The sequence below is a fragment of the Sciurus carolinensis genome, chromosome 5 (assembly GCF_902686445.1).
Source record: "Sciurus carolinensis chromosome 5, mSciCar1.2, whole genome shotgun sequence".
Classification (NCBI taxonomy): Eukaryota; Metazoa; Chordata; class Mammalia; order Rodentia; family Sciuridae; genus Sciurus; species Sciurus carolinensis.
The window spans coordinates 44,979,633-44,995,104 of NC_062217.1; the positions used below are offsets into that span (position 1 = coordinate 44,979,633).

Consider the following 15,472-nt stretch of genomic DNA (forward strand, 5'->3'; position numbering starts at 1 on the left):
TGTGTGTGTGTGTGTGTGTGTGTGTGTGTGTGTGTTGTAATTATTACAACAGCCCTATGAGGTTTTATAGATGAGGACATTGTGGATCAAAGAAGAACCAAGATTCAAATACAGGATCAAAGGAGAGCCAACATTCAAAATACAGTTCAACTTTTCTTCTAAAATCTCTCACTTGTTCATTGTACTTTAATTATTTGTACTAATGATGAAATGTCATTGCATTCCTGTGACATGTTTGATAATTTTTCAGGATCACAAATACATGACAGGAAAAAACAAGGAAAAGTATAGGATTATCAACGCAGATTTTTTTTTTGTAGGCATAAAGAAGGTGAGCCAGACAGCAGAAAAGAGATTACAAAGGAGAATGTCAGGCAACAAAGAAAGGAAGAATGAAGGAGTTCCTAAAGAAGGTAATGAATCAATCTTAAGAAATAAATAATTAAAAGATCAACAACAAAAATAGTACAAAAGGATAATTATGTTAAAATGAATAATAAATTAAAATAGAAGGAAGCAGTTACATTTCACCAGGAAGAAACATAGTCAGTATTTAGAAAAGGCATAACAACCTGAAAATACAGGCCTATATTGAAAATCCATCAACTATAATTGCTATTGAGTTGTTGTGGTAGCAGTATAATTATAGTATATGTGCAAGTGGTTCAGATAAAAAAAAATTAGGACAATCAAAATATTTATACTCTTCCATAAAGGAACAGGTATAGTAGGCAACTTTGAATTGCCTACCGTTACTACCATTGATGTTGATTTTGTCTAGAATCAGAAAGGGAGGATTACCAATCCTAAATGTAGGGTTTATTTTTAATCAGAAAAATAACATCTAATTTTTTATTTTTGAGTAAAGAAACATAAATTTCTTAAAATGCCTGCATTTAGTTTTTATATGTATTTATTTGTCTAGCTGTGGGTAAACAAGATACATCGTCCTTAACTGAGGTTGTAGAACAAGTTGCAAAACAACAACAATCTCAAACATCAGAAATAGAAAGGAACAAAAAAGTTCTGTGTCACTTGCAGGTAATTTATTTTATATAATCTTTTAAATGTCTTAAAACTTTTATTAGTGACAGGGAAGTTATTAAAAGGACTTTATATTGGGAATCAATTTTAAATTCCTAATCATTCTCTCAATTTTTCTGTTCTAAGTTAAGTTTATAGAAATTTTACATTCCCAATACAGTCTAAAGATTCACTAATGTCATTGTAACTATAGAATAAGTGTATAAAATCTAACATGTCACATAGAATCATTTTAAATTTACTTTATTGGATAGTTTTTCCTAAAATACTGAATTCAGTGAGGGTTGCATTGTAAGTCAGTGTTTTTAAAGATATGGTTTGTGAAAAACTAGTTGTCAGTGAACATTTCAAGTAGCATCCCTCTGTCCCTTGCCTTTTGTAATGTATTCATAATCTCATTATCAGGAACATGGAAGCCATTCTTGGTCTTTTCATGCAGCACAACTAAATATAACTACATTCTGTGAATACAACTAAAGAAGTGAATATTAAAACAGTATCTTCACTTGTAAATGATGTTATTTAATATATCATAGAAATGAAAAGAATAAGCGCTGCAGCTGAACTGTCTTATTTGAAAGGCCAGATTTGCTATTTTTAGCTCTGCAATTGAATTTGTGCCTCTGTTTCCTCATTTTTAAAATGGAGATAATAGGACCTTCCTCCAGGTTTTGGTGAGGAATAAAGGAATGCCCTTATAAATATCTGTATGGTATCATTGGAGGGGTGCTGGTAGATAGTACAGGGCCTGATCTTGACATTGGCTTTAAACAGAAATATTAAGACATATGTTGAAAATAATTACATTAATATAATATGATTTCTTATAAGTATTTGTATGTTAGAACCCTTCTAAAAAGCAGTACATTTATACAATAGGATATAATGCAAGAATAATGTATTGGATGTCTATAAAGAGATTTTCTGCAAAACTTATCAGAAGAGTTTCACAGACATTTATTTCTTTAGGGCCCACTTTCTATTGAGCATTTTGCTAAGCATTTCTCTAAACATTGCTCATCACTTATTGGGGAGGGAGACAAAGAAGTAAACAAATAATTGCACTTAGTGTGAGGCATGAGCCCAACACATTTCACACTGAAGGAGTGATTGCAAAAGAAGTGATGTTTCAAAGTTCAGTTTTAAAGAACAGTTGGAGTTCACCGATTGATTAGGAATCTGGGGCAGGTTTAAGGTTAAGGCAACTGGGACAAGGAAGATAATATTCCAAATAAATAGAATCTGAGAAAATTCACAGAAGCCTGAAACAGCATTGGCACATTCATGGAACTCTAAGTAGTTTGGTAATGGTGTAGCATAGAATACATTTTGAGAAGTGGTGGAAGACATATATCATGATAAGACACTTGGACTTCATTCTAAAAGGGATAGGAAGCCTTTGGTTTTAAACATGGAACAAGTTAAAAATTTATTTTATAGAAAGAGAATTCTAAATATATATAAAATACTTGCTATAATCTAACATCCATTCATGACAAAAAGTCTCAGGAAATTAGGATTCAAAGGGAACTTTGTCAATCTAAAAAAAAAAAAAAAAAAGAGCATCTACAAAAATCCTAAAGACAACCATATACTTAATGTGGAAAGACTGAAAGTTTCTCTCCTAAGATTTGCTTTTATTTCTATTCAAGATCAAGATGGTACTGGGAGTACAATCATGAAAGAAAAAGAAATAAATGTATATAGATGAGAAAGAAAGAATTAAATTGTTTCTATTCACAGGTAGCATGATTATCTTTAGAAAATCCCATATAATCTACAATAAAGCTATTAGGAATAAAAAAGTATGTTGCAGGATATAAGTTTGATATACTAAAAAAACGCTGTATTTCTATGTATTGGCAGAAATGTATAGAATTCTATAATTTTCAGAAAGTCTATACAATTTTGAGAAATTATAAATTTTGAAATAATACCACTTACCATAGTTCCAAAACTATTCAATATTTAGGGATAATTTTGAAATAAGGTTTATAAAATCTATATGTTGAAAAATGCAAAATAATGAGAAAAATTAAAGAACACTTAAATAAATGAAGACACACACTATGTTATAAATCAGAAAACACTGTATTACTATGTCAGTTTCTCCAGTTTTATCTATAGATTAAAAGTAATACGAGTCAGAATCCCAGAGGGTTTTGTTGTTGTTGTTATTGTTGTTGTCGTTTTTTAAGTAATTGACAGGCCAATTCTAAAAGTGGTATGGAAATACAAAGGAGGACCTGGAACAGCCAAAATAATTTTGAAGAACCACATCGGAAGTCTTAAACTACCTTGGATATTTTCCAACACCAACAACCAATTTTCTGATTCTCCCAATGCAAACTGGATATTGAACAGTTCAATTCAACTCTGATATAAGCTGAGGTTAGCATCTGATCTCACAAGTTAAAGGAATTATATCCACAAGATTTGCTCATTTCCAATGTCAATTACAAGCCTAGGCCACTCATACGTCTGACCAACTGACTATAAATCAGGGGTATGTTAGTCAGCTTTTCATCACTGTCATAAATACCTGAGAAAGATAACTTAGAATAGGAAAGGTTTGTTTTGGCTCATGGTTTCAGAGGTTTCAGTTCATGGTCACTTGGCTCCAAGGCAGGAACATCAAGGAAGAAGGTGTGATAGAGGAAAGGCACTCAGCCCATGGCAGTTGGAAAGCATAGAGAAAAGAGGGGGCCTGGGACAGATAGTTCTCAGGGCATGCCTCTAGTGATCTATATCCTCCAAAATGCCCCATCTTCCCGTAGTTTTTACTACCTCGCAGTAGTCCATTCAGCTATCTGTGGATTATTCCCCTGATGACATCAGAGCCCTCAGGATCAACCATTTCCCAAAAGTCCCACCTCTGAACCTTGCTGTACTAGAGACCAGACCTTCAATGAATGAGACTTTAGGGAACATTCCAGATCCAGACCATAACAAGGGTTTCCCGTGGCTACTCCCCATACATACCCAAGGTTTAATAATTTTATAGAGTGAATCACAGAACTAAGGAAAGCACTTTACTTACTATTACTAGTTTATTATAAGGGTACAATTCAAAAAACATCCAAATGGAGAAGATGCACAGGACAAGGTGTGGAGGAAGGGATGTACATAGAGCTTCCCTATGGAGCACACCACCTTCCCAAAACCTGGATGTGTTCACCAACCTGGAAGGTCTCCAAAATTCATCATCTAAGAGTTTTTTATGGAGGTTGCATCAAGTAAGCATGGTTGATTATTAGCTCAACTTCTAGCCGTTCTCCTCTCCCAGGAGGTTGGGGCAGTGTAGATAGGACTGAAAGTCCAGGACTTCAATCAAGTCTCAGCCTTTCTGACAGCCAATCCCCATCCTGAAGCTTTCTAGAGGTCCATTGAAAGTTACCTCATTCCAAAAAAAAGAAGAATTTTTTCATCAGATAGTAGAGGAACAATTGAATATCCTTGTGCCAAGGAAGGAAGGAAGAAGGAAGGAAGGAAGGAAGGAAGGAAGGAAGGAAGGAAGGAAGGAAGGAGAAAGGAAAATAAATAAAAGGGAGAAAATATTTGTGGGTAATGGATATGTTTATTATCTTAATTGTGACAACTTTGTGAACATAAAAAATGTCAAAACTCATCAAATTGCAGAGTTGAAATATGTGCACATTCTTTACATCTATTTTACCTCAAAAAGCTGAAAAGAAAAGAAAAGAGAGAAGAAGGGGGAGAGTGAGAAATGGGAGAAGAGGAAGAAAAAGAGGAGTAGGAGAAGGGTGAAAAAGAAGACACTGATTAAGAGGAGGAAGAAGAGGGAAAAGTAGTGATAGTAATGTATCGATGGAAATGAATTGAAGGGAAAAGATATTAAAGCCAGTAGTAAAATTTAACAGCCTATTACATTAGTTAAGAAAAGAGAAGATGACCAAAGTAGTGTTCTTCTCTCCCTATATTGATCAATAGAGTCGACATCCTAAAGTAACTGACAGAATATCTATCCCTTTCCTGACCATTCTACGTGTATCACTCATTTAATAAACATTTACTGAGTACCTACTTCATGCAAGTACTATCTTAAGCATTGGGAACGTGGTGATGAAGACAGAAAAGATTCCTGCAGCCATAGAGCTACTTTATAGTTAGGGGAGGTAAACAATAAAGAAGATTTTTTTTTTCAGGTATAATTTCAGAGATTGATGGGTTACAAATAAAATAAAACAGGGTAATGTCTAGAGAGTAACTGGGGGAAGGAAAAGGGTGGCTAATTTAGATGTTGAATCAGGGAGGACTGTTCGGAGAATAATAATAAAGCTGAATTGTGACAAAGACCCAGCAGGGGTCTTTTTTTAAATGTGGTACATTGTATTTAAAAGGCAAAGTTCTTCAGTTCTTTTCCTGACAGAGACAAAAAAGGTAAGTACACTGAAAAATACAATATGCTGGTGAACCTGAATTTTTGTCTTCAGTGCTAATATTTAAAATGCCCACTCAACATTTCTGTTTGGGTGTCTAATAGACACCTCAGCTAGATATATTTTACACACTGTGTTAGTCTTCATTGTTGTGACCAACATACTCAACAAGAACAGTTTAGAGGAGGAAAAGTTTATTTTCCCCACCGTCTCAGAGGTTTAGTCCATTGTCTTGGGCCCAAGGTGAGGCACCACATCAATAATGGAAGGGGATGGTGGAAAACATGGAGGCAAAGAAGTAGAGAGAGGGAAGTGGGAAAGGAGTTACAGGGAAGGTGAACACTTCCAGGGCACCTCCCAGTACCTACCTCAGTGACCTACCTCCTCCAGCCAAGCCCCACCTGCCTATAGTCTACCATTCAGTCCATTCACACAGGATGGACTGATTAGAAGGTTAAAGCTCTCACAATCCAATCATTTTACCTTAGAACATTCCTGCACTAACACAGGAGCTTTTAGGGAACACCTAATATAAAAACCACAACACACACCAAACATGTTCCCTCCCTGATCCTTCTGATTCCAATACACTGCACCATTTTCCACCTGTATACCCAAAAGCCAAAAAATCATTCTTAACTTTTCCCTGTCCCTTATCCCACAACCTACTTCCCACCAAAACCTGAAAGTCGATTCTCCTTTTTAATACAATGCCTTCCTCCCAAACTTAAAAATGTATTTAAAGAGAATGACCATCTAGATAGAAAAAAGAATGAAGGATGATGGGAGGATCTATAGAATTTAATGAACAGTTAGCTACAAAGAAATGGAATAATTAAGGATGTATCTCAAAGTACTTTGGGGAATACAGGATTATGTTAATTTGCATTTTTGTACCAATTTTTAATCCCTTAATATATCCACACCCTTCCTCACATGATTACAATGCTTTCCCATCATGGGTGGACATACTTTCACCCCATGTCTCTGATTTTGATCATGTGACTTGCTGGGGTATTAGCAGATATGATTCCAGCAAAAGCTTTTAAAAAGCTCTTAAATAGTTGAGCTTTGACTCTTCTGCATCTGCTATCATCATGAGAAAGACATACCTGGTATGTCCTACTAGAGCATACGGGACACATGAAGTAAAATCAAGATACCCCTGCCAGCCTAGTTTAAAGCCAGTCTAAATTGTCTTACAGCAAGTCAAACCGCAGACATTTCTTTTTCTTTATTAAATATATAAATATTTAAATTTCAGATGTACCTATATTTTTAAAAGACACAGTACACCTATATACACTGATCTAGTAGAGAAAAATAAAAATTACAAACTGCAGGAGTAGCATTCCTAAATTCAAAACCAAGATTTGACACTTATTGGTCAAATGATGAATTACCTTTGTTATTCAACATCTCAGAACCTCAGTTTCATTATCTGTACAATGGGGATAATAATGACAACTGTGGAGGGCTGTAGTACTCACACACTTCCTCCCCACTTTTTACCTTTTACATGGGAAACTGGATCCAAAACTCTGTGACTAATTTCACATGGAACAATATGGTTCTTTCCTTTTTCAAAAATGCCAAGAGAAGGAACTAAATGAATGTTTCCTGTGTAAGAGGACTTAAAGGTTTCTGCCTAAAAGCAGTTTTGAAAATCAGCCCAGGGGCAAGAATGTGACTCAGTGGCAGAGCACTTGCCGAGCATGCAAAACCCTGAATTTGATCCCCAGCAACACACACACACACACACACACACACACACACACACACACACAACTCAGGTGTTTGAGATTTGTGTGGAACCACCTAGCCAATCCCCACAGCTTCCAACCATGTGAATCACCCAGCCAATTCCTTCTTTTCCCAGTAATGTCAGTAACAAACACCTATTTATTGTTCTGTCACTGAGGTTTTGTGGTTCTGGCAATAGATAACTAATACAAGGGGAAAATAGGCTAGGGAGGGAGGAAGAATTAGTCTTTTTGCACATGATGAATTTGAGATGGCCAGTGGCATCTGGATATAGAATTCAACAGTCATTTTTTAAATATATTTTTCTTAGTTGTATATGGACACAATGCCTTTACTTTTATTTTTTAATTAATTTTTTTTTTTTTTTTTGTGGTGCTTAGGATTGAACCCAGTGCCTCACACATGGTAGGCAAGTGCTCTACCACTGAGCTACAACCCCAGTCCCTCAACAGTCACTTTTATTCTGTGAGTCATCAGTAGATGCATAGCTGCAAATATAAATATGAACAAGATAACCCAAGGGTTATGTAGAGAGTGAGAAGAGGAAATGATGAATTACTGAACTCTGAGGAAGACCTATATTTGAAGAAATCACTGAGATTAAGGAGACATGCTCAGAGATAGCTAAGGAGAACCAGAGAAGGGTAGTGGTATGGATACGAGGAATACTCCTTTTAAGCAGGCAACAGTTAGCCATGCCAAATGCCCTAGAGAGGTAAAGTAGATACCTTTATACTCATTTTATAAATGAAGAAAGCAAGGCAAGATGGGTAATTGTGTTTTGCATGATCACACAAACTAGTGAACAGCAGTAAGTTTTGCAGGACCTATGTCTTAATTTTTAAGCCAGGGTTTTATCATTTTTATTATATTGTCTTCCTTGACACACATAAATATAATATTTAAATATATGCCACTTTTGGTGACACAAGACTGTACTCCCAGCAACTTGGGAGGCTGAGGGGGGAGGATCATGAATTCAAAGCCAGCCTCAGCAAAAGCAAGGCGCTAAACAACTCAGTGAGACCCTGCCTGTAAATAAAGTACAAAATAGGACTGGGATGTGGCTCAGTGGTTGAGTGTCCCTGAGTTCAATCCCTGATACCCCCCCAAAATAATTAATAATTAATCAATTAATTAATTAAATAGTTAAATGATTTGAATATTTTTACACATAAAATGTTAAAATAAAATGATAAAATTTTAGTGTTTAGAATGAGATGAATATTAAAAAGTAAGAAATATGTAACTCTGGGACCTTTCTGAGGTAATAAAACAATTGTTACATTATTGCTTATTTCCTTCTATTATGCATCAGTTTTTTTCTATTTCTGATAAATGTATATTTTTATGTTAAGTGATTTTCCTGCATGCATTATGGATCAAAACAATTACTTTCCTCTCATGCTGAATACCATGAATTAATAATGATAATGTTGAAATATATTACAGAATGAACTTCATGAGCTTGAAAAACAAATAGCAGATGTCTCTGCAGAAACTAAAGAAACAGAGAGGCAAATTTATCAGGAGGATGCTGCCATAAAGGATTCCAAACTTCAATGTGAAAGCCTGGAATCTCAAATCAAGTCCTTATATACAGAAAATGTGAAGCTTAAGTTTGATATAGAAGCAGCCCAACAAGATTTTGAGGAACATATGATAAAATACAAGACTTATTATGCAAAAATGAAAGCACATAAAGATAGTTTGGGACAGATAGAAAGCAAATGGTCATTTATGATTGAACTCTGTGAAAAACGAGATCTAGTTAAAAAACTAAAGACAATGAAAGAGGAACTGATGCAAGATCTCCAAAATCCAGGAGGGAACCAAATAACACAAGTACAGGTTTGAATTATTACTTATCAAAACTTTTTCTATTATTCTTTTTATAAGTATATATTAAATAATAAATTTTCATTAAGTTAATAATACGTCCATATCTATTCTACTACATTCAGAAACTTCACAATTTTTAAAAACTTGGATAAGTACATGAGTTATATAACAAGTATCTCAAATGTACAAATGCACAAAGGAAATATTTACAAATTCACTGTGCTTTTCTAAAAATATATGGTCAAACAAAATCACAGTGAACAATTAATCCATTTGTTGCAGAAAGCATAATTCAGAAAAAGGTTGAGGCTTTAGTTTCTATGCTAATGCATCCAGACCAATTCAAATCAATTTAGTGTGATTAATGCTGTTCTGCAAACAATCTGAATTAATAATTGCACCTTAAGCATCTTTGTATTTCTCTCACTATTCTTTGAAGACCATAAAAAGTACAAACTTAAAAATGCCATTTCTTGCTAGACAATTAAGCATCCTTTGCATTGTTGTTAGGCAGATGCCACTATAAATACCACTTTCCTTTGTCTTATTTTAATTTGTTTTTAGTTCTGAGTTTTCAAACTAAGGTAGCTTTGTTTGAATAGCAGTCATTTATCCAGTATACCTATAGAAGTAGTATTCTAATCCTATGTATCAAAATTAAAATTTAATTTATCTAGTTTTCTTAAATTATGGCAACACTAAGCATTGTGGATTTATATTGACCATTCCTTTCTGACTTGTATATTTTAAATTTAATTAATATATAGGAAGATATTTCAAAGCTAAAGAATAAAATTATAACTGTAAAAGAGTCTATCATTGAAAAAACTTGTTTTCTTGAGGAAGAAAAGAAGAGACATGAAAAATTAAGAAAAGATATAGAGGTAAGTCTTATTGAGATTTCAATGTTTTATAAGATCATTTCTTAAGCTTATACTATATTCATATTTCCATAGTTTACTCTTATCAAAACAACTAGAGAGCAAAATAATCATAAAATTCAGAATATAAATGATATTATTAATAGATAGATAGACCCCCTCATTCAAAGATGTTCAGATACGTGAATACATTCAAACAACAGTAGATGACAATTCCTAGACATCAGATCTCCTCAAAATAAAGTGGAAGACAATGAAATCATCCTTATTCTAAATCTCTCTGATTGCATGTTTGTAATTATCAAGAGCCAAATTTAAAAAGACAGTGTGCAAAATCAAAAATGAGACTAAATTCTCATCAAGTAGTGTGGTACCACCTGCAGACTTTTATAGTCAATTATTGTTTATGTGAATGGGGAACAAATATGGAAAAGAATATGCTTTTAATAGTAAAATAATTTCCATCATTACAGCATTAATATGGAAAATAAGAAGATACATATTTTCACTTGATTATGATTAATTTGACGCAATAAAAAAAAACACCTGAGGTATTAAAGATAAAATCCTCACCTTTACATATTCTCTATAAACAAATACCCATGATTTTATTTTATGGCTTACTAGAAATTTAAGTCAGGTTTTTGTTTGTTTGGTTGGTTTTTGGTTTTATTTTATTTTTCACCCTTCTAGACATCAAGATTTATTTTAACACTATAAATAGTAAGATAGTGTATAGATGGCAGAAAAAGAAAAAAATGATTAATGAAACAAAAAAATTTAAAAATAACTCATGTATAAATGGAATATACAAAAGGCTATCTAGAAAAAATAATGCGAATGTTAAAATAAAATTGGATTTCAACATCATAATACTTTCTTTTCTAAAGAATATTAAATAAATATAGGGGAAAACTTAATTATCTGTGTCAGAAAGAAGCATTTCTTTTAAAAGACAAACATACAAACTCTAAGATTAAATACTTTCACTTCAAATATATCATGAGATTTTAGATTGAGGAAATACACCTTAACAATAGAGAAGACAAGACTCAACTCGAATATATTTCTAACACATATAAAATGATAAGAAAAAGAAACTGTCAAACCAGCTAAGCAATGGATAAATAATATGGCAAGAATTATTTTTTGAAACACAAATATCCAAAAATAATGGAAAATATGACCAATCCCATTAATAATAAGAGATTGAAGATTCAAAAATACAACAAGTTCCCATATTTAGCCACTAAATTATCAGTATTGAAGCTGGTAAGATGTAGAACACCTGAATTTTAAAACACTATTAGTGTGAGTATACATTGTTAAAAGCATTTTGGAAAGAAATTTGAGATTACCTGGAAATTTTCTTATGCTGACATGTTTTATCAAGGCACAATTGTCATAAGGACACAAATTATAAATGTTTGACTTTTTTTTTATTTTTATGTTCTTTTTAGTTATACATAACAATAGAATTCATTCTGATATATTTATACAAACTTGGAATATATCTTATTCTAATTAGGATCCCAGTCTTGTGGATGTACAAGATGATGAAATTCACTATGGTGTGTTCATACATGTACACAGGAAAATTATGTGAGATTCATTCCACTGTCTTTCCCATTCCCATTCCCCTCCCTTCCCTTCATTCCCCTTTGTCTAATCCACTGAACTTGTGTTTTCCCCAACCCCTTATTGTGGATTGGCATCCACATATCAGAGAGAACATTCAACCTTTGGTGTTGGGGAGTTGGTTTATTTCACTTAGCATGATAGTCTCCAGATCTATCCATTTACTGGTGAATGTCATAAAGTAATTCTTTATTGCTGAATAATATTCCATTTCATTCCAATAATATTACCACAATTTTTTTTTTATCTATTCATCTGTTAATGGTCATCTAAGTTGGTTCCATAGCTTAAGTATAGTGAATTGTGCTGCTATAAACATTAAAGTAACTGTGTCATTGTAGTATGCGCATTTTAACTCCTTTGGGTATAAAATGGAGAGTGGATAACTGGATTAAATAGTGGTTCCATGCCTAGTTTTTTGAGGAATCTTCATACTGCTTTCCAGAGTGGTTGCACTAATTTGTAGTCCCACCAACAATGTATGAGTGTACCCTTTTCCCCACATCCTGCCAACATTTATTGTGACTTGTGTTCTCGATAATTGCCATTCTGGTTGGAGTGAGGTGAAATCTCAGTGTAGTTTTAGTTTGCATTTCTCTAATTGCTAGAGATGTTGAACATTTTTTCTTACACTTTTTTAAAAATTATATAAATACTATATTTTATTATAACTCTGATGGTTTGGTTAATAATAAAAGCTTATGGCATTGCCATGCTTTGAATCTTTGATTTTTTTAATTACTTGTGTATTTTTAAATTTTCCTTTGCCTATTTACTGATTGGATTATTTGGGTGGTTTTGTGGTTGTTGCTTTTGTTGTTGTTTTGGTGTTAAGCTTTTTTAGTTCTTTGTCTATCTTGGAAATTAACGCCTTATCTGAGGTGTAAGTGGCAAAGATTTTCTCCCATTCTGTAGGCTTTCTTTTCACTCTTTTGATTGTTTCCTTTGCTGTGAAGAAGCTTTTTCAGTATGATACCATCCCATGTATTGGTTTTTTAAATTTTACTTCTTGTGCTTTAGGAGTCTTGTTAAGAAAGTCAGTTTCTAAGATGACATTTTGGAGTGTTGGACCTACATTTTCTTCTAGTAGGTGCAGTGTTTCTGGTCTAATACTTAGGTCTTTGATCCACTTTTGAGTTGAGTTTTGTGCAAGGTGAAAGATAGGGGTTAAATTTCATTTTACTACATATGGACTTCCAGTTTGTTTGACTTGATTTTAATTTTGATTAATGTAAATATACATCTGTGTTACCATCATCTAGATCCATAGAACTTTCCCAGCATGTTCAGAAATTTGTTTTGTGCCCCTTTCATAGGCAACTTCAATTTCATCAGCCAATTTTTGAAAACAGATTTACTGAAAAATAACTCACATACCATTCACCATTCAAAGTATTTTCCAGTGGCTTTGATATATTTACAGATCCATGTAACCATCATTAATATTAATTTTAAAAATTTTCTTCACCTCAGAAAGAAACCCATTATTTTCACTATGACTTCTCCATCTGTCCCTGTTTTATGCCTTAGTTTGCTCCATGCTGCTTCTTTTCCCTTCCTGATATTCTAAGATTCCTTCTTTTATAATTTCCTCTCTCATTAGAAAATTTCTTAATTCATTCTCCTAGGGTAGGTCTGCTGGTGACAAATTCTTTTTTTTAATTTATTTTTTTGTCTGAGAATGTCTTGGTTTCCCCTTCTTTCCTGAAGAATGTTCCTGCTATATATAGGATATAGAATTGTGGGTTAACAGTTCTTTCTGTAGTTGAAAAATAGTGCACTACAGGAACCCTTCTGACTTTCATGATTTCTGATGAGAAATATCCTGTCAGTAGACATTTCCCCTACACCAGTGTTTGGTTTTGTTTCTTCAAGATTTTCTTGTCTCTGATTTTCATAAATTTTACTATGACATGTTCAAACATAGATTTATTTAAATTTATCTAGTGGTGGCTCTCTCACCTTTTGGATTCTGAAAATTTATGCCTTTTGCCAAATTTGGGATTTTTAATCGATTATTTATATGAACACTTTTTCAGCTTCTTTTTGCCCTCTCCTTGCAGGACTTGAATGACACAAAAGTTAGATCTTTTGTTATAGTTTCATGGGCCCTTGAGGCTCTGTTCCTTTCCCTTTTTCAATCTATTCTCTATTTCTCAAACTGAGTGCTTTCAGTGCTTTTTCTTCTAGTTTATTAAATTCCGTTACCTCCAGCTATTGTTGAAATCCATGAAAATTTTTCATTTTGGTTATTTTATCTTTAGTTCTTCAATTTTTATTTTGGTCTTTTATTTTCTATTCCTCTGCCAAGACTTTCTTTTTTTCTGTATTTTTGAGGCATGTAATTGTATGTTGAAGCGTTTTTACGATGATAGCTCTAAAATGATCATCAGAAAATTGTAACTTCTGTGTTATTCTGGGGTTAGTGCATGTTGTCATTTCTTAGTCAGTTTGAGATCTTCATGGATTTTGGTATGAATGAGTGGTTTTCTATTTAAATCTGGACATGTTGAATATTATGTTTCAAGATTCTGGATCTTCATTACTCCTGGTAGTAATTAAGTCCAGATCCTCCTATCAGTGTCTGTTGACACCCACAGAAGGGGAAGGGCTTTTTACTGCTGGAGTTGGGCTGTTGGCTGGCCTCTAGGCCTCTGCTCATTCCCCAAATAGTCTCCACCACACTGGAAATGGTCTTTTTACTACTGAGTAGTGATGAAAGTTCAGACTCTACTGGGTCTCCTCTGACATTACTCAAGCAAGGAAAGGAATTATTACTACTTGATGAGGGCAGAAGCCCAGGATCTTTAGATGAGTTCTGCTGAGTACCAGATGTGGCTTGCTATTGCCCAGAGGGTGTTGAAACTCATGACTCCCCAATTAGCCCTCCAGTTCCACCCCAGAATCAGAATTTGGGAACATTGTTATAGCTAGCAGTGATAGTTGTTTAGACATTCCACTGAGTCTTTACCAGTGTGGATGATAGAAATGCCAGAGGGTTTTTTTCCTTCCTGTGGTATTTGACTTTAAGGAGTTTCTGCCTAAAAATTTTCTGTCTAACTAGGCTACCATTTTCCTCATCTTTTGGCTAGAGAAAGCAGGCTTTCCTTGGGACTTTCATTATCTGCTTTTATTGGCATTTCCAGAATCTTCTCTGGGATATATAGGAAAAACCCATATTATTCCTTTTGTCCTGAAATCCCTAGGCAGTTTGCTTTCTTCTCTTCAACTTTCAGAAGCTTCTGATGTTTGTTTTATACTTATCAGGAAGAATAGGTACATGAAATACATCTCTATTTTGCCAGAAGCGGTAATGTAAATTAGTATTTTAAATGATATAGTGTGAGGTAAGTGGCCACTGATGTTAGATCTTGAGAACTGTCAGTGAAGTTAAGACTTCTGCTTTTAAATGCTTTTATCATAGAACTTCTAGTCCTGAAATTTAATAACATTTTAAACATTAATAATAGGGACACCTCTCTTAAGATTCATTTATGCTTTTTAATTTTAGTTCTATTACTTCTAAAACATTTAAAAGCAGTCCTCAATTTCATCACAGTGTTAGAGCCAAAAATGAAAATTTAAAGAAGTAAAGATTCTCTATAAAAATTTATGAAACTGAAGGACAAATATAGTCACATTATTGTCTTGAGAACACTGTATTTTTTCAATAATTTTAATAACTGCCTGATGTGAATTGGTCATTGATTTGAGTAACCTACTTCTCATAACAACCATTTTTTTTATAAAAAGAGGATAAATTCAAATACCAGAAGATTTTTATTACTTATTTCTTCTTTTGAATCTTTTTTTCTATCCCTTCTGAATATCTTTTCAGACTGCCTTGGTATAAAGTTCAAAGGTCATCTTTTGCCTGGATTATGACATTCTTTTGCTCTAATT

General features: G+C 33.5%; 1 protein-coding gene across 5 annotated transcripts in view; it reads left to right on the forward strand.

Moving 5' to 3' along the window:
- Ccdc122 (coiled-coil domain containing 122) overlaps window positions 1-15,472 on the forward strand; it is a 37,030-nt gene that overhangs the window by 10,009 nt on the left and 11,549 nt on the right. For 2 of the 5 annotated variants that reach the window (XM_047553633.1, XM_047553635.1), the window contains exons 2-5: window positions 321-413; window positions 926-1,041; window positions 8,661-9,059; window positions 9,818-9,934. In XM_047553633.1, the coding sequence (XP_047409589.1) occupies window positions 321-413; window positions 926-1,041; window positions 8,661-9,059; window positions 9,818-9,934 (725 nt within the window). The remainder of the gene's footprint in view (window positions 1-320; window positions 414-925; window positions 1,042-8,660; window positions 9,060-9,817; window positions 9,935-15,472) is intronic. The other 3 variants (XM_047553637.1, XM_047553636.1, XM_047553634.1) reach the window with 2 other exon arrangements.